General features: G+C 46.1%; 1 protein-coding gene across 2 annotated transcripts in view; it reads left to right on the top strand.

Moving 5' to 3' along the window:
• The window catches only part of bmp6 (bone morphogenetic protein 6), a 44,337-nt gene that overhangs the window by 9,783 nt on the left and 15,860 nt on the right, over nucleotides 1–18,694 (top strand). The window contains exons 1-4 of one of the 2 annotated variants that reach the window (XM_061758287.1): nucleotides 4,735–9,437; nucleotides 12,247–12,439; nucleotides 14,581–14,729; nucleotides 14,941–15,138. In XM_061758287.1, the coding sequence (XP_061614271.1) occupies nucleotides 9,197–9,437; nucleotides 12,247–12,439; nucleotides 14,581–14,729; nucleotides 14,941–15,138 (781 nt within the window). In that variant the 5' untranslated portion in view covers nucleotides 4,735–9,196. Of the gene's footprint in view, nucleotides 1–4,734; nucleotides 9,438–12,246; nucleotides 12,440–14,580; nucleotides 14,730–14,940; nucleotides 15,139–18,694 lie in introns of those variants that run through there. The other variant, XM_061758286.1, reaches the window with a different exon arrangement.

Below are 18,694 nucleotides of genomic sequence, written 5' to 3'. Positions count from 1 at the left end.
CCTTATATTGATCCATAATGTAGGCCTACTTTCTTTATTATTATTATTATTATTATTTTTTTAATGACACCTTGTGGCGGCCAGCACAATGACCGAGTGCTGAGCGGGTTTGCCTCACAGTTCTGAGGTTTGTCTATCTGTCTGGCTTCGTCCTACAGTTCAAAAACGCGTTTATTAGGTTCATTGATGACTTTTAAATTCTCCATTGGTGATTGTGTATCTGTAAGTGCCCTGCGAATGCCTGGCGACCTGCCCGCCGCCCCTTGCCCAGAGATAGCTGGGATAGGCGTCATCTCAACCGCAACTGTCGAGGACAAGCGCTCTAGAACATGGATGGAGATGTATAAATCCCCTTTTAAATTTTCTGTGTGGCCGTTCTGTGTAAATGGCATCAATGCGGAAAGGGACCTCGTACCGGAAACTGCCGCTCATGTCGTCTCGTGATGTGGATGCTGCGACAATTCATGATTCAATAAAGGGAGGTCATTACTTTTTCCACACATGGCCAGGTATCTTTGAATAGATTTTTTATTTCCCTTAAAGAATGAAATTACCATTTTAAAAACACCATTTTAAGTTCACTCGGGTTATATTTGTCTGATATTTACATTTGTTTGATCCTCTTAAGTGGGGAAACTACGGAAAAATCCAAGAATTTACCTTTTCACAGCACTGTAACTTTGGAATTTCTAGCCCGCCCTGCTCTTAAAAACGTCTTCTTTATCTGTGAACCATTGAACCTACTACTTGACGACGTGGCCTTGTGCGCCGAGTCAACTTCATCCATTACCGTCATGACCCCCGCCGCCGGCAACAACCAAGAGGCTCATTGTGGTAATGGAGCTGATCACGGTGTTCAGGAATTAGATAATCGTGGAAAACATTCCATCTGTCGCATTGTTATGTGAAGACTCTGAGAGGCCCAGTGGGATTTATTGCTGCAAAAAGTGGACATAGCGAGGGAGGGGAGGGGGGGGGGGGGGGGGGAGAAAAGGTAGAAAAGAAGTGTTCCACTCATGTGTTTGTTCTAGAGTATTTATACATATTTATGTGTGCATAAATGTCCCTCTGTTAATCTTCAGGTTGTTTTTATTCACAGGGTGGCTACATTCATGGAAAAAATGTTTGTTCCAGAATGTCGCTTTAAGGTTAAAAAAAAACAAACAACAAAAACAAAAAAAAAACTTGACCACAATTCATGGAAAGAATTCCAAAGTGAGCCTATAACTGGAGGACATACTGAAGTTGCTGCGATTGGCTGGCAACCAGTTCAGGGTGTACCCCGCCTCCTGCCCGATGACAGCTGGGATAGGCTCCAGCACGCCCGCGACCCTAGTGAGGAGAAGCGGCTCAGAAAATGGATGGATGGCATACTGAAGTTGTTTGAAAAAGGTTTTGATATTATTAGTGGTCCTTTCAAGGCTGTCATTTTTAAGCACTGCAGAAATGCAGACTGCCCAAATATTGGTCAATTCTTAATATTTTTTAAAAATGATTCTTTTTTTTCTGCAATTCATTTCTAATTTGATTGTCGAATGAATGAATGAATGGTTTCACTGCAACCAGCAGAGGTGCAGTTGATTCATTCTTAACTTGTTTACTGTCTAAAGAAGTACCACCGTGACCTCAATAAGGTTATCGAGAAAGACCCTAGAGAGACTCTTTATTAAGCATACGTGGAAAACATACTATCCTCAGATAAATAGATTGATTGGTTGATTGATCTATTGATCGATCCCCGTGAAGGAAATTAAATAGTCCAAGCGGCATTATTTCACACGACTATCCGTTGTGTTTCGGGTCTTATTAATTAAGCCCGTTTCCTTGTTTCGGAGCCTATCATCGGGATAAATTCACTCTTAACACACCTCAGAGCAATGGATAATCTTCCAGAATACTCTTACAAAACAAAATAATCTGGCATTTCTCATCCTTGGTTGAAAAGGGGCAAAATTGGGACAAAAACAGCCCTATTATTTTGATATTTTGTTGGAGAAAGAGCTCCTCTGCTGATGCACTGTCACGGAGAGGATGCCCGTGATGGGGAGAAGTTGGCTTTTCACTCACTCACTCACTCACTCACTCACTCACTCACTCACTCACTCACTCACTCACTCACTCACTCACTCACTCACTCACTCACTCACTCACTCACTCACTCACTCACTCACTCACTCACTCACTCACTCACTCACTCACTCACTCACTCACTCACTCACTCACTCACTCACTCACTCACTCACTCACTCACTCACTCACTCACTCACTCACTCACTCACTCACTCACTCACTCACTCACTCACTCACTCACTCACTCACTCACTCACTCACTCACTCACTCACTCACTCACTCACTCACTCACTCACTCACTCACTCACTCACTCACTCACTCACTCACTCACTCACTCACTCACTCACTCACTCACTCACTCACTCACTCACTCACTCACTCACTCACTCACTCACTCACTCACTCACTCACTCACTCACTCACTCACTCACTCACTCACTCACTCACTCACTCACTCACTCACTCACTCACTCACTCACTCACTCACTCACTCACTCACTCACTCACTCACTCACTCACTCACTCACTCACTCACTCACTCACTCACTCACTCACTCACTCACTCACTCACTCACTCACTCACTCACTCACTCACTCACTCACTCACTCACTCACTCACTCACTCACTCACAGTTTACCTTATGTTGTGTAACACAATTGGAGAAATGCAGACGTGTGTTATTTGTCTTTCTGAGATCATCCGATACGTTTTGGAATTGCAGAATTGAAGCACGTCTTCATCCAACCAGCACCCCTCAGATCCCCCAACACACAAACTGGCGGTCTGTCTAAAAAGGACATGCCTGAAACAACAAGTGTCACTGCGCTGTGAGAAAAAGCCTCAGCGCGAGCGCTGACGCTCTTGACCCTCCCAAAGCGCCGCGGCCTCCTTTTCGACTAATTTACGAGCCCTCCACTGACCCCCTCGCTTGGCTTCCCAAACACGATATGGACAGGAAAACGGTCGTGGTCATCGGACGGTCGGAAGGAAGGCAAGGGAGGAAGGGATGAGATGAGAAGATGGAGGGAAATTTTCCATGAAGCTATAACGATGAGAATATTCACAGTCATATGGCAGTTTCGCGACAAATTGGCGAGTTACAATTCTCTTCATCAGTTTTTCCCAAACCCGATTTAGAAATGTGACCCAGACTAAAATGCAACATTGGCATCTGCTATATTTAAACTCATTCTAAAGAACACATGAAAGACATGAATCTACTACAACAGACATGGATCAAAAATCGCTTGCCAAGAAATGATGTGCATGATTGATGATCAATAGAGTGGCTTCTTACTTGACCCAATAAAAATGGACCATCATTCATTTTGGAAATCCACACTGTAACTACACTGACTGGCCCAAACTTTAACTCCATTTGTACAATCTAATGAAAGCCAGAAAGAGAAAATATATATATATATATATAACATCACGGATTGTCCATAACGAACACCATGTTCAAGCAAACGTGCACTTGGCACCAGGACACCCTACGTCTCCGTTCGAAGATCGACTTTGTGATCGTGTTATCGGATGACTTGGACACTCGGGTGAAGAGAGGGGCGGGGCTGTCAACTGATCACCACCGGGTGGTGAGTCGGCTCCGTCGGTGGGGGAAGATGCCGGTCCGACGTGGCAGGGCCAAACGTACTGTGAGGGTCTCAATTCCACCGACACGCCTTCCCGTGATGAAGTAGAGTCTGGGTTATCTTAGGTGGGCTCTCGTATCTCTGGGGTTGAGGTCACCGAGGTGGTTAAAAAGCTCCTCGGTGGCAAGGCCCCGGGGGTGGATGAGCTTCGCCCGGAGTTCCTCAAGGCTCTGGATGTTGTGGGGCTGTCCTGGTTGACACGCCTTTGCAAAATCCCGTGGACATCGGGGACAGTGCCTCTGGATTGGCAGAAAGGTCCTCTCAGACAACTGCAGTCCAGTTGCGATTGATTCAGTGCACTGAGAATGAAACGACCTGGATGAATGAGAACATTCCAAGGCAACATTTATGTACAGTATATAGTCCATATATCGCTGCTACTACATGAAAATACTGTATTTTATGTATTTTAGTCACGTTGGGCCACAGGGAGCAACCGCATTTCTAACTTTGGGTTTTTGAGCTGAACAAGTTGAGAAAACCCTGCATTAAGGCAACCATATGTCAAAAGCACACTGACGCTTAAGTAAGAGGCATTTATCGAGTTTTTTTTTGTTCCCCCCTCTAGAATAAAAAGGAGACTCTATGATGTCAGTGTATGCCGAAATGTGACAGAAATTCAGAAACGAAAAAGGGTTGTAAGAGAAGATGACCACAGGGCGAAAGTTCTAAGGGGGAAAGCAATGCATGTTTCTCCTACACAAAAGCCACAGGACACACATTCTAAATATGGCATGGCCCTTCAATGCAGAAAGATGGAAAAGTTCAATGAAGCACAGTGCAGATGATGGACTGTATGGAAAGACATCTGCTTGGAGAGGGCATACGTGAGGAATATTTCACTGTCGTTGTGTAAAACAAGCGGTGGGGCGTATATTCATCTGATTCATCAGCGGCTCGAGCTGCTGAAATGCCCTGCGGTCACTTCACAGCGGCGGCTCGGTCGCCTTCGTGACGGAGAGAACGGCGGGGAAACAGGTAGACGGAGGGGGGGGGGGGGGGGGGGGGGGGGCGTTACATGGGAGAGGGGGAAGGAAAAACGCTGGGATTGGCATGTAAAACGAGCTGTTCATTCATAGTGACAGAAAATAGTCCCTCGACCTCGTGGCTGTGGAACGCAAATCCGATATTTGGACTTGCTTTCCCCCTTTTCAAAGATATTTTTCCTTATTTATCAGATCTCACGGGAGAGATCCGTCTCCCGGCCTTGACACCGGCTTCCTCTACCAAATCTGGGAGCACTCCGCCGGAGTCCAGACATATGTATACACTCGCACACACACGCACGCATACACCTGCTTCCCAAACACAGACGTTCGTAACACATCGCGTAGCAGCGCTCTTTCCTGCTTCTACCGCTACACACTGTTGCAATAACACTTCGAAAGGTCACCGCGGGATGCTGATCGACCTCCAATTTCTTCGGATCTTGAAGACATCGTTTTGGTCGAGCTGTCGCCGTCATAAAGTGCAAAAAGTTAACCACCGTTAATAGTACAACCAAAAGAATAGTAAGAGTAAAACAAAGCAAAAGCAAAAGCAAATACACACGCAACAAACAGCACAGTGTGATGTCATTGCTCTTTCCCAATCAATGTCGACATTATGATATCGTTATTGTGCTGTTCTGCGCCCATCTGATTGTACAGTTCATTTTAAATCGTACATTCTTTCAAAGGTGTTGGCTGACTGGCCATGGCGATGGCGTCCCAAAGGCCAACAAATCACGGCCGCCGTCGCCGCAACGTATGACTTAAGTGTACATTGCGTTGTAACTAAGACGGATGCTTTGGGTTTGCGCTCTGTTGTTGTCGCCATTCCAGTCTCTGTATTTTTGTTTTGTTTTCGGGTCTTACCTCAGAGCTTTGTCGCTGACGTGCCAAGCCTCTTCCAAAAGAGAACAGGATGTTGGAGACGGCACAAAATTGGACTTGGACACCAGACACCTGCACAAATATTGTTTTTCTCATTGGAGTCTTTGGAATATTGGAAATGAAGTGAATATGTATTGCAGGAGGCAAACATGCATAATTGACTCCCGCCTTCTTGATGAACTTAATTCCAAAGCATTGGGACACCTGCGCAGCAGAAGGACATTTTCATGAGCGGCAAATTCAAACGTTTCCTCGTAATGTGAAATCCCCAAGCAGCTAGACTTCCTTTAATTAACAGACCCCCCCCCCCCCCCCTTTTAGGGAATTTGCAGTGTTTGTTTCTTGGTTGGCGTTTTCAAGTCCATTTAGCGGCAATAGTGTTCAACGTTAATGGATCCTTAAATTGCGGGAATGCCGAGTCAAGCAATTGACATCCATCCATCCAATTGCTATAGTACTTGTTCTGATTAAGGTTGTGGGTTGTACATCCTGGACTGGTTGCCAGTCAATGGCAGGGCAAATAATAGAAAAATTCACACACACATTCACATTCACACACACACACACACACACATATATGGACAATTAAGAGTGTTAAAAGAACCTAAAATGCATGTTTTCGTCATGAGGGAGCAAGCTAGAGAATCCGCGGAAAAGAGTGCATACATGAGGAAGAACTGGAATTGTGTCCGCATTCACGCCAACCAGGAATTTTCTAGTATGTATTTTGAGAATGGGTTAGGGTTAGCCTGTTGACTTCACAGTCAGGGGCGTAGTTTAGGGGTGACCCCCCCCCCCCCCCCCCCCCCCCCCCACAGAGCCATGAAACACATTTCTTTTTAACATGTCGTAACACATTCTAATGCATCATAAACAGTCGTGCGCAGATGATCAAAAACACAGACAGATCGACGGTGGAAAAATGTCGAGCAAAGCAGTTTGCAAGAGGCACAAAAACGCTGCGTGGATTTTTCCAAGCAAGCAATGTCAATTGTGTGTAACCGTTACACGATAACGTAGCCGATTTATGAATTAAGAGATAGCATAAATGTAGGGGATGATGTGGTCATTACTGTCAAAAGACCGCCTAAAGGCCAGGAAGGACATAATACTGGACTCCGATGTCCAGCATGGGAATAATTATCATTATTACTCTTATTATCACCCGTAGACTTAATAATCGGAGGGTGTCCCCGAGACATAGGGTGAGAAGCTCGGTCATCCGGGAGGTCCTCCCATTGAGGGGGGCCCGATGAGGTGACCCGGGCATATGGTGAGGATGCCTCCCCCGGTGAGGTGTTCTGGGACTACCCAGGATGCGCTGGAGAGACTATCTCCTGGTTGGCCCGGTAAAGCCTTGGGATCTCCCCAAAAGAGCTGGACGAAGTGGCTGGGGAGAAGGAAGTCTTGGCTGCCCCGCTTAAGCTGCTGCCCCCAGTGACCAGACCCCAGATGCAGTAAGCAGAAGTAAATGAATGGATGGCTAATTTGCAGCTCTACATTTTTCTCAAATTAGCGCTTAAGTATTTCGACAAGCATCTCCCCGTAACTCTTATTACCGCCGAACGGTGACGGAAGAGATGGAATCGGTTCTCCTACTGACACACAGGTATGACATGTGCCGCTGGCAGGAGACGAGCCGCAGACTGGAAAAGTGAGCTGTTGATAGCACAGCGGCGCAAGAAGCCGTAGCCCCGATAGCCATCGGCTCGCAGAGGAGCAATTACGGCACGTGATCCACCTGCTGTCAAAAGAGTCGCAGACATGTGACAGTAGACGCGTTGCCCTCATCTCTCTCGTCCTCTTTGCTTATCAACTGGCATGGAATGCGGCACAGTGATGACAGAGCAAAGGACTGTACTGGGCTGACACTTCATTCGGGACCCCAGCCAAATCGAATCGCATCCATTCGAAGGGCTAATGAGCACATTCTGGCCTCTTGAAGTCTTATTTTTGGGAGGGGCAAAATATTAGAGGCAGCAGCTTCCTGTTTTATGCAGCGCTATGCTTTCTTGCCCACATAATGGGCTCCGTAAACTGCATGAAGTTGCTCTTCTTATCGCCCGAGCCAAGCAAACTGTGAGCCGAATGACCTTTTCCAGACATTACCTGTTCGAGCTTAATCTGATTCGAGCCCCCGCACGCTCCAACGCCAAGTTCTTTTTAGTCCTACTCCAAACAAACCATCCTAACACATATAAAACATCACCGTCTGTCAACTGCAGGAATGCTCCGACAGAAGAGATGGCCCGCACCTGCTGGTTTAGCAGTAAACGTCAACATTTTTCACACAGCAGCTGCAGCGCTGACATTCATATTTAGGCAATTATTGCCGATTGTTACTTTTAAAGTGCTCTGCCCATAGAGCACTTAAGCCAGCTGTCCGTCACTTAAAGGCCTCGTATTGGACATGCAGGTTCAAGCTGATTTCTGTTTGCTTGCGGGGCTCGACAGTCTACAAACGGGCCGACCTCACTCCCTCGTATCCTCGCCGTGGACCAATGCTCCTCCTGCCCGGACCCCGGTTCTTTGCGTCACTGACGTCTGGGCTTGCGTGTGCCGGTTTAAAAGCGTCCACGCTCTTGCTTTGTGCGCGTGTGTATTTTCTCTGATTGTGTTGCATCGATGCCGTTCCCGCTCGGTCCTTTGATGATGCCGGGTCAGGAGAAAATCTCTCTCCAAAGACGCACACAAAGATAATGACGAGTCCCAGGGGACCTTTAGGGCCTTCTGAGATAATAGCACCAATTTCCTGACTACAAAGAGCAGAAACACTCCCGATTGCAGCCAAGCGTAGCAAGCTTACAGTGTTTTGCTCAGTGCTAAGTTTGGCATGCGGGTTCCTATTTTTCTACTAGTGCCAGAAATGTCTGATAAATTGACTTGACAATCACAAACATACAGTAAGTCATGAATCAAGGACCAAACACGGGTCAACATAGAAACTAAATATCAGTTATCAATCGGTAGTCATACAATTCTGAGTTTGACCAAAATTTTCAGGAGACAAATGTAGGTTCAAGTTGAAATTTAAGTCGCAATATAAAAGTGGTAAAAACAAAAAAAAAGCTGATATTATGCGAGTCCGGCTCAATGAGCATCGATTAAAACGGGGTTTCATTAACATAGCACTGCCATCCATAATGGGTGGTGGGTTGATTGTCAGAATAAATTAGTTTTGATGATTGTGTTTGTATTATTTATCTCCATAAAATGTTGTTGCCTCACACTTCTGAGGACCGGGCTTTTCTCCGGGCACTCCGGTTTCCTCCCACATCCCCCAAAACATGCATGCTGGGTTGATTGAAGACTCTTTAAATTGCCCTTAGGTATTCTTTCCATCGATCCAGCACACTGCTGGTACCAGTCAAGACATTTCCGTCACACCCTAATCTGCTGCACATCCCTCCCATCGCTATCCCTCTGTCTGGCCAACCCATATCGATCTTTTTCTCCTTCTTTAGTGTCCAACCTGGCATACATGTCATCACATGCCCCTTGTTTGGCCTTTGCCACCTCTACCTTTGCCCTCCGTCGCATCTCAACGCATTCCTTTCGCCTCTCCTCGGTCCTCTCTTAGCTAACCTTTTTCCTTGTATGGTTTCCTGTACTGTGAGGTTCCCCCACCAGGTCTGCTCCTCTCCTTTCCTGCCAGAAGGTACACCAAGTACTCTCCTGCCTGTTTCTCTGATCACCTTGGCTGCAGCGGTCCAGTCTTCTGGAAGCTCCTCCCGTCCACCAAGAGCCTGTCTCACCTCTTCCCGAAAAAACCGCGCAGCACTCTTCCCTTCTCAGCTTCCACCACATGGTTGGCTGCCATGCTTTTGTCTTCTTAATGGTAATCTTCTTAATCTTCCACCAGAGTTGTTTTCCACACCGCCATGCTATGCTGTCTAGCCACACTCTCCCCTACCACGAACTTACAGTTGGTAACCTCCTTCAGATGACACTATACAACCTCCAAGACTTTCTTATTCTTAGTCTTCCTTTCAAGTAACCCCTACTCCATTTCTCTTCCCATCTACATACACCAAGGTCAAATAATTGAAAGCCTTCAATTGTAGGCTCTGTGCTTTCCTCTTCTCTTTCTGCCTAAGAACCCGCTTTCCACCTCGCCTCCGTCTTCGACCCACAGTAGCTGAATTTCCACCGGCGCCCTGCAGGTCAACGGTGCCAGGGGCGGACGTTTGCTTGGTTCTGCTTGGTTTGTCACCCAAGTTTATGTTACTTGGCAAAATGTGGGCACCGGGTCACGGTGGGCATTCCCACCAAGATTTTCAACGTAATTCCTGCTCTTCGGGCCGAGACTAGAGGAACAAAATGTGTCATTGGCCCATTTTGGGCGGTTCCCCACGTCATAAAAGGATTTAACGATCCTGGCTCAGTAGCAGAAATAGATTGCACTTCTTACCTCATATTTGGCTTACGTCTTAAAAAATAGTATTGAATAAAATATCTCTTTAACAACGTGAAATATTGACTTAATAGCCCTGCTTTACTTTTCCTCACTCCCCACTGCGTATTACCGTAAGTCAGTCTCCAAGCGTGTGTTGAAGTCATGTAGGATGGAGTAATAATGTGATAAATGAACCCAGGTATGCAAATGTGACCACTGTGCAGAATTGCATGTTGCACGCGCGCCTGCGTGGGTTTTTCTCCGGGTACTCCGGTTTCCTCCCACATCCCAAAAACAGCCATGGTAGCTTAATTGAAGACTCTAAATGACCCGCAGGTGTGAGCAACGGTTGGCTGAACAGCCGAGCCCCAACCCTCACAAAATTCAAGATCTTGCCTCTTTTTTGTCTTGTTAAATGTAGAAAAAAAATCGTCAAAACTGTCTTCAAATAGGTACAGTTAGATCCATCCATCCATTTCTCCTCACAAGGGTCGCGGGAGCACTGGTGCCCATCCCAGCTATCATCGGGCAGGAGGCGGCGTGCACCCTGAGGCGGTCGCCAGCCAATCGCAGGGCACGCACAAACAAACAAGCATTCGCACTCGACATTCACACCTATGGGCAATTGAGAGAGTTCAATTAACGTTTTTGGGATGCGCGAGGAAACCGGAGTGCCCGGCTGAACCCCGGTCCTCAGAACTGCGAGGCAGACGCTCTAACCAATTGGGCACCGTGCCGCCAGTACGGTGAGATGTTTTCTCTGAATCAAAATAAAGATTTAGTATTTTCGCAGTAAGTCAATGTACCGATGTATTGTTAACAACAGAGGAATATCCTTTTAATAGTAAGTCGAATTATGTCACAGATTCGTTCATTCGGTAATTATTCATGATTTAGAGGTGTTTGTGTTTGATACCAAGCAGAAGGCAATGTGGGACGTACGGCCAAGCTGTGACGGGTCTTTTTACGCCGAAGTGTGTGTGGCGACGTCTGCAGTGCGAGCAAATGTGCGTGTTCTTTATTTGCTCACACATGGCCTAAAAACGTACTTAATGATACAGCCGCGCGTGCCAGACCTCCCTTTTTTTGGGGGGGGAAATTGCATTTACAAATCCAAACAATTGTGCGGCTAGTGGCGTCTTCCACGCACCGTTTGACGAGTACGTAACAATTATGAACGAGGGCCCGAGTCACCCTGCATGTAAAAAAGCTCGTGGAGTCGCATAAATCCCTCTTTGGTTCCCGGTCCGTCTGCACTTCCAGTCTGCGGTGAGGAAAGTGCAGCCCGCTCAACCTCAGTGCACTCAGTGAAAACGACCAACTTGTGTGTGCGTGCGTGCGTGCGCGCATATGTGTGTGGATGCTTGTTTGTCTTGTCTTGAATGATCTGTACAATCAATTAACTTGCACATTTTTGTGTGTGTGTTTTGCAGGATTGAGCACATTCTTGAGGTTTCAACGTTTGCTATTTATGCATCCCTTATGATGCTTTTTTTTTTTGAATCCATCCATCGAAGTGGCTGCAGGGCCCTTGCTGTGGGCGGCGGGTGGGGGTTGCGGATATATTTACACAAATATATCCGCAAATGAGACGTGTTTTTTTTTTCAGCTCTAAAAAAATCTATCCACGATTCAGACATTTTTCAGATCCACAAATATGCTGGCGATGTACACGGCTTTTCAGATCCACAAATATATCCATGGTTTACGTTTTTTTCCATGTTGTGTGTGCATCTATCATGACTTATCATTTGGAAATATTCAATTCTGCTTGTGAATATGAAATAATAAGTGGGCACACGCATCTATTTTGGAGATATCGCCTGTCCCCGTTGACAGTATCGACGATAAAATACGATGATTGCGAGCTAGCCACTGTTATGACTCCAACACAGTAACGACAAGCAATTTTTGGTATCCTGCTGACAGACGAGGAAGGCCATTTGTTTTTATTTGACTCCCCCAGGTTTTAGGGGAAAATCAATTCACCGATGACGACGAAGTTGGCAACGCCAGCTTGAATACGGTGGCTTTTGTGCATTTCCATTACACTTGGATGCACCCATTATTATTTTTTGACCCTTTGAATATACTGCCTATGCTTAGTTGAGTACTTTATGTCATTACTGTGTTCCCGGAATATCATAAATATACGATCATTTTATAACACGTGCGCTATTCCTTTCCATTGATCACCGGCTTATGTTCCCTTGGTAACGGACGTCGTCTTTGCGCGATCTCCATCCCGCAGTGGAGCACGACCGGGAGCTCTCCCCGCAACGGCATCACCACAAAGAGTACAAGTTCAACCTGTCGCAGATCCCCGAGGGCGAGGCGGTCGCCGCCGCCGAGTTCCGCCTCTACAAGGAGTGCGTGAGCCGAGCCTTCTGCAACGACACCTTCCTGCTCAAAGTCTACCAAGTGGTCAAAGAGCACCCAGACAGGTAACGCGCGAGAACATTTCGAGTCAACGTGCGCTTGGTTTTCCCTGCAAATAGGAGCATTGAGGAATAAAGAAACGGGAAGATCCTGATTCCTCTGCAGTGTTACACACACGGTCTCTCTCAGACCATGTTTACAATGTGAAATCAGGCAAAGCCATGTCTCACTGAAATAGCACCACTTCAAAATCCTCCTAGCCACCCAAACACGCAGAAGTAATACATGACAAACATTTACATTGCATCTACAGCACTACATAAACATCCAGGGAGATTTTGAAGAAATATTTGCGTTGCCCAGCGAAAGCTAACGCCGACGTGCTGAGAGCGGTTACGCTATACACTCAGTGGCCGCATTAGGTACGACAAATCTGATCCGAGCCAACACGAGAGCTATTTCTACCTTCCCAAACTGCCCACTGTTTGTTTTGGAAGTGCGCGGCTTTTTTTTTTTTCGCAGCGCTGATTGAGAGAGAATAAAGCAGTGGATGGACAGCCACCCACCTACAAGAACGCCAAAATGTTTGGGTGCGCTCCAAAAACGTTCTCATGCGCAAAGTGATCCATGTGGAGCTCTTAGGATTGAAGAAGCCCATCTCAAGATGCCGGCAATCGTCTATTTGTCTAATGCCGCCAAAGGGTTTCTGCGCGTATCGGGAGCTACTTATTTTCTGCATTCCTTTGCGCCTACAATGGGCGGTTTGTAGGCTCCAGCTTCGAGGTAAAGCCTTTTATTTTCCCAGATATTTGCAGATTAAAGGGCCCATATAGCACTGTATTATTTTGGGAACCTTTTTAAAAAAAAAAAAAAAAAAAAAAAAAAGATCATCCAAGCCTGGTTGCTCTCGTCTTGAAGAAAATAAATGAATAAATAAAAAAGACTGAAAAAGAAAGGGAAAATAGCCAAATGACAAGAGTCCAAGTATTTTGAATGAGTGAATGTTAAAGTTAGACAGCAACCTAAACGCAACTCGAAAACCATCAGCTCATCTTTCTCTCTCCCATTTACATAACAATCATCATTTGTGACACAAACCCAATAAAAGAGGCGCAATCAATCACATTGAACTGTTCTTACTCGACTATTTTATTGTTTGTTAACTCATGCTAAGTTAGTCCTTTCTTTCTTCTATTCGGGCTCGAGTCAGCCAACAATGTAGATTCTCTTTTTCGAAGATCAAGAATTTGCTGTTCTAAAATTGCACATTTTTTCATAGTTACATTTTCTGCTCAACTCAACTTGATTTTATAGAGCACTTTAAAAACAACCCTAGTTGCACATAAACAAGTTAAACATAGGACAATGAATAGCAACGTTAGAAGCGATAAAACACCAGAGCGGGCGCAGGGTCTCAGGCTGAGTTGAAAGGCCAAGAATAAAAATGGCTTTTCGAAAATGGACAGTGAGGGAGCTTAGCGAATGTTAAGGTGGAGGTTATTTCAAAGAGATGGAAAGGACAAGAAGAAAGACGGTGGGAAAAGGCTCCGATTTTGTGGATCGCGAGGCACGCGCGCGCGCGCGGCGACGCGACTGAACGACGGCTGCGGGCAACACTTGCCAATGAGATTTATTGTGGCCAGAATCACTCGGCAGTTGACCGTTGACCTTATTATTCCGCTCCATTTAAGCAGTCAGTCACAAAAGCGCTTTCGTGCGAGGCGCTTGAGCCTGTAGGCACGTTTCTATTGCCCCCCCCCCCCCCCCGCCGATGCTTAAACGCGTGAACCGAGGGGGGCTCGAAGCCGTCACACGCGTACACCGCATGACCGCGGGGGCATTCTCCGAACACCTGGACGATAACGGCGGCTTTTGATGTTGCTCCGGGAGGCGGGGTCCGCCGCACCCGCTGCCGTGTCATTACGGCCGTAACGGCCCACTCGTACTCTTGTCTTCTTTGTTATGACTCTGCTCTCTTTTTCCAATCACTTCACTCTTCTGCTCAGCGGGACGCATCGCACCATCATCCCGCTACGATGACGTTCTGGACTATTCTGTGCTTCCGACTGTGCGGGAACGGTTTCGGGAAACTGTCCTCTAGTTGGAACGGCCTTGTGGCACAATCCTTTGGTTCATACTCTTTGGGCTGATTGGGCTTGTTGAGCGCGTTATGGAACTGAGTTTGCGTCATGTTCCTCTTGCCCAGAGAGGCCGACCTGTTCCTGCTGGAGTCTCGCAGGCTGTGGGCATTGGAAGAGGGCTGGCTGGAGTTTGACGTCACGGCCACGAGCAACCTGTGGGTGATGAGCCCGGCGCACAACCTGGGCCTGCAGGTTAGCGTGGAGACCAGCAGCGGTAAGCAACGTTTGGACGAGAGTATCGCGACGTCGGGCCTTCGTAACAACTTTTGCCCAGTTAAGATTTGAATACAAAATGTTTTATGGGGATGAGATGAGGAGTCTCATACAAAGCATTATTTGGAAAAGGTGCGTCGCAAAACTTGTACCAATATAGTCCGCGTGTTCACAAAACTCCTCCTTTGGAATGATACGTTTTCCCAAAACAGGGCAGAGCATCGGTCCTAAAGACGCCGGGCTGGTCGGGCGCGATGGTGCTCTGGAGAGGCAGCCTTTCACGGTGGCCTTCTTCAAGGTCAGCGACGTGCACATCCGCAACTCCCGCTCCGCCGGCGGCAAACGTCGACAGCAGAACCGCAACCGATCCACACAAACGCAGGAAGCATCCAGAGGGCCGAGCCAAGCAGGTCAGTCCGATGCCCGTCCGACCGCGACGTTAGAATAATATCAACCCTTACAAAACGTTTCTTTCCTGATCCCTTCTCGCTTGTTGCTTGGCAGGATACTTCTAATAATAATAATAAACAACAACAACAAAAAAACATTGGCTGCACAATTGACAAAGTAGGGTAGAAGACAGTCTGACCCTGGACAGACAGCTGAGAAGGTTACTCAAAAAAAAAAAAAAAAATCACTTTATCTATGCAAAGGAATTTCTTAACAGAAACTCACAAATGTAAAACAACAATTTCTTACATTTATTTGCGAAAGAGTTTTTTTGCTTAAATTGGATGATGGCGCTCCTTGGACACCATTGTGGACACTTCAGAAGCACGAATCAAATTGAAAGAGGAAAATCATAAAAACATGAAATGATATTCAGAAGATATACTGTCGAGTTGCACACTTCGATAAATATGAAACGAGTATTGGAAAGAAAGAAAATGATAGTGGATGCAGAATATTTACAGTATATACAGTAGATATAAAAGTCTACACACCCTTGTTCCAATGTCAGGTTGTTGTGAAACCAAATCATTGCAAATCTTTTTTTTCGATCGCCTGTACAACTGAATTTAAGTTTTTTTGGGAAGTAAAAACCAAAATACTTCAACGCAGTTGCACAAGTTGCACGCCCGCTTTTAACCGTGTTCAGAATTAACCAGTCACGTTCAAACTCATGCTAAATAGGAATCAGCACACACCTGCCACCATTTAAAGTACCTCTGATTAAACGCAAATCATTTTTAGATATTCCGGTAGGCTTTTCCTGTCATTTTTTTTTTTTGCTTCGCACACTTTGCGCACTGCTCTTTCAAACTGTTCATTATTCCTTCCACATTGTCTAAGGCCCGAGTTCCAGCTGAAGAAAAAAAACCCATAAGAAATATTCCCACGTCTTCGTATGGTCCAATGAAACCGAGGTTGAACTTTTGGGCCGTAACTGTTTGGCGCAAACACAGCAGTGCTTATCACCAAAAGAGCTAGTACTATACCTATACCTACAGCCAAGCAGCTTCGGCCACCACGCCGACCATTAATAATTACTTTTATGAAATGATCAAAGACACAAAAACTACATCCGTCCATTTTCTGAACAATAAAACTTATCATCAATACATCAATTCCCACACGATGCCAACCTCGCTGTCAGCATTTTGTCCTAAGTCGCCGAAAACGGGCAGCTGAACAGGATCGGCGCGATAGAAAATGGAGCCTAAAACCACAAAGTAGGTTCAAGAAATGAAAGCATTGACCTGACGCACACCCCGCGGGGGACTGAGGAAGCGCTAAATGATCCGCCAGAACGAACGCAGTGATCCAAGACAACTCCGCAAGTGTCGTATGAATGTCTCAGCTTACTACTTGAGCGGCGTCTTCTCTCCCTCCTCATCTCACTCTGTTTTGCTTTCGAAAGCCGTCTGTGATGTTCCAGCTTTAGGTTCTGTTTGCCCGCGGCTTTTCCATTCACCCACTGGTTCCCGGTGCACGTCTGTTGACTCAAGAGGCTACGAGTGAAATTCCTCCAGTCTTTTTTTTTTGTGGGGGGGGTCAGTAATCGCATCAGATGAAAGCTTTCAAAACAGAGAACATCGATGTGGAATGAAACACATGTTCACTCTTGGCTTCGGACTGACTTGCGCTCAGGCCGTCCGACGATGTGACAAAATCTCCTTGCGGATGCTGTTGGCGAAGTGGAAAGCGATGGCGCTTTCCTGTTGTCCCGGCCGGCTGTGTCCGAAAAGTGTAGGGGTGCACACGGGCCGCTACATTAGGGACACCTGGATGAGCTAAAGCAGTGTGAACGCATACCTGTGTGTGCCTACGGTTAACTGAAACAGGACGCGGCGAAGTGAATATTGCCCATGTTCGCCACGCTGGCAAATCAAAGTCGAAAGCCGGATAATTCTGCCGCGTGTGAACAGTGTTAATGGTCTTGTTTTTTCCCCCTGCTTCGTAAAATGCTTCAATCCACCGTCCCGCCGCTGCAGGCTAAGCTAATTGAAGCATGCTCATTTGTTACCGCGACGTATGTTTGACGTGTCGATGGTCAATATGACAACTTTGGTTGTCACGTCGAGCGGCGGCGCCGGCTCGAAACAGGGCGGAGCTAGGTAGTCCTCAAAAATTGCATGCTAAATCGCAATTGCAGTAATTGTTGACAAGAAACGAACAAAGTATTTTCCCAAATTTGCAGCCCTACTGCTGTTTGATGACGTTTAATTGGGCCTACATCGTTAAAGCTTATCGGCTTTGTTCCCAGTGACGAGGACTGGCTAAGTGTGGCTAAAGGTTTAGCTACGTTGTGGCTAGCTACACGCGTGTGGCTAGATTTTTATACTGTTTGGCCACATTGGCTAAGAGCCATGACTACAAGTGTGTTTATAGTTTGCTTTCGCAAAAAAAAAAAAAAAAATTATGAGGATATCCATGGAACAGGAAGTAGAACTTACTCAAACGAAAACATTATTAATTTGACCAAAACCAATAAGAGACAACTTGGTGACAATATTGCTGGAGTTTCCTGTTTTCTCTCCATTATGGTCACTATATCATAGTTTTCTTTTTTCATTTTACAGATAACTGAATACTTGAAAAGAATATGACTTAAAACATTACCTGTAGAGTGAATAAAGGCTACAGAGAATTTAGTGACTTGATGTTATTTCCTGTGGGGCAATTGGTTTTGAAAGTCAACCAGCGTCACGGTATGGCCCGTGACGGAACGGTGGAGGTTCCACTGTCGAACGAATACATATGTATTTTTCACCCGATTTTTCAATTCCATTCCAATTACATTTGCTCTATATAGTGCCAAATCACAACACTTTACACATGGAGCAGGTCGAAGACCTCGCTCCTGACTCATTATAAGACCAACAGAAACCCACATGAGCAAGCAGTCGGCGACGGAGGCAAGAAAAAACCGCAATTAAGCATTATTAGCTTCCTATAATCTCTGATAAGGAGACGTGTTAAAGCTACGTGTTCATATTCAACTTGCATGTTCTGCATTTAGGCTAGGTGACGCATACAAACCAATCCCTCCCAAAGCTATCTGTTGGCATAGCAACCAGACACCCGAGTACGTGCCCTCGTCGGTCTCGAGGATGGAAAAAGACTCATGTTCAAACATTATCAAAGGAAAATCAATGCAATGAGTCAAATAATGATATAGTACATAACTACTAACTTGTAAAGGTTTAAGATATACAAACAGGATGAGCTCATTCAAGTAGCTCGTACCGAGTCCGCATTTGCATCGGAAGTGATGCAATGCCATTTTCTCAGTTAAGAATCTGCCCTAACTGGGACAGTGTGTGAATAATGTGCGCCTCGGCACAACCCGGAACATCAAAAACCGTCTGCCGTGCCACTTGGGACGGCGGCGCGGCTAAATATTTAGATCTGACGCAGGAAGTAAGGAGCCCACCCTCCCAGCTCCTTCTGCATGATGGCGAAGCATCTGCGGGATTGTTTGAGATGGGAGGATCGGCGAGGAACTCCAGAGTGTATCAAATA

Source organism: Phyllopteryx taeniolatus, chromosome 20 (assembly GCF_024500385.1).
Source record: "Phyllopteryx taeniolatus isolate TA_2022b chromosome 20, UOR_Ptae_1.2, whole genome shotgun sequence".
In the NCBI taxonomy this organism is placed as follows: Eukaryota; Metazoa; Chordata; class Actinopteri; order Syngnathiformes; family Syngnathidae; genus Phyllopteryx; species Phyllopteryx taeniolatus.
Note: the sequence above shows the minus strand (reverse complement) of the source record. Positions and strands in the feature narration are given on the sequence as shown.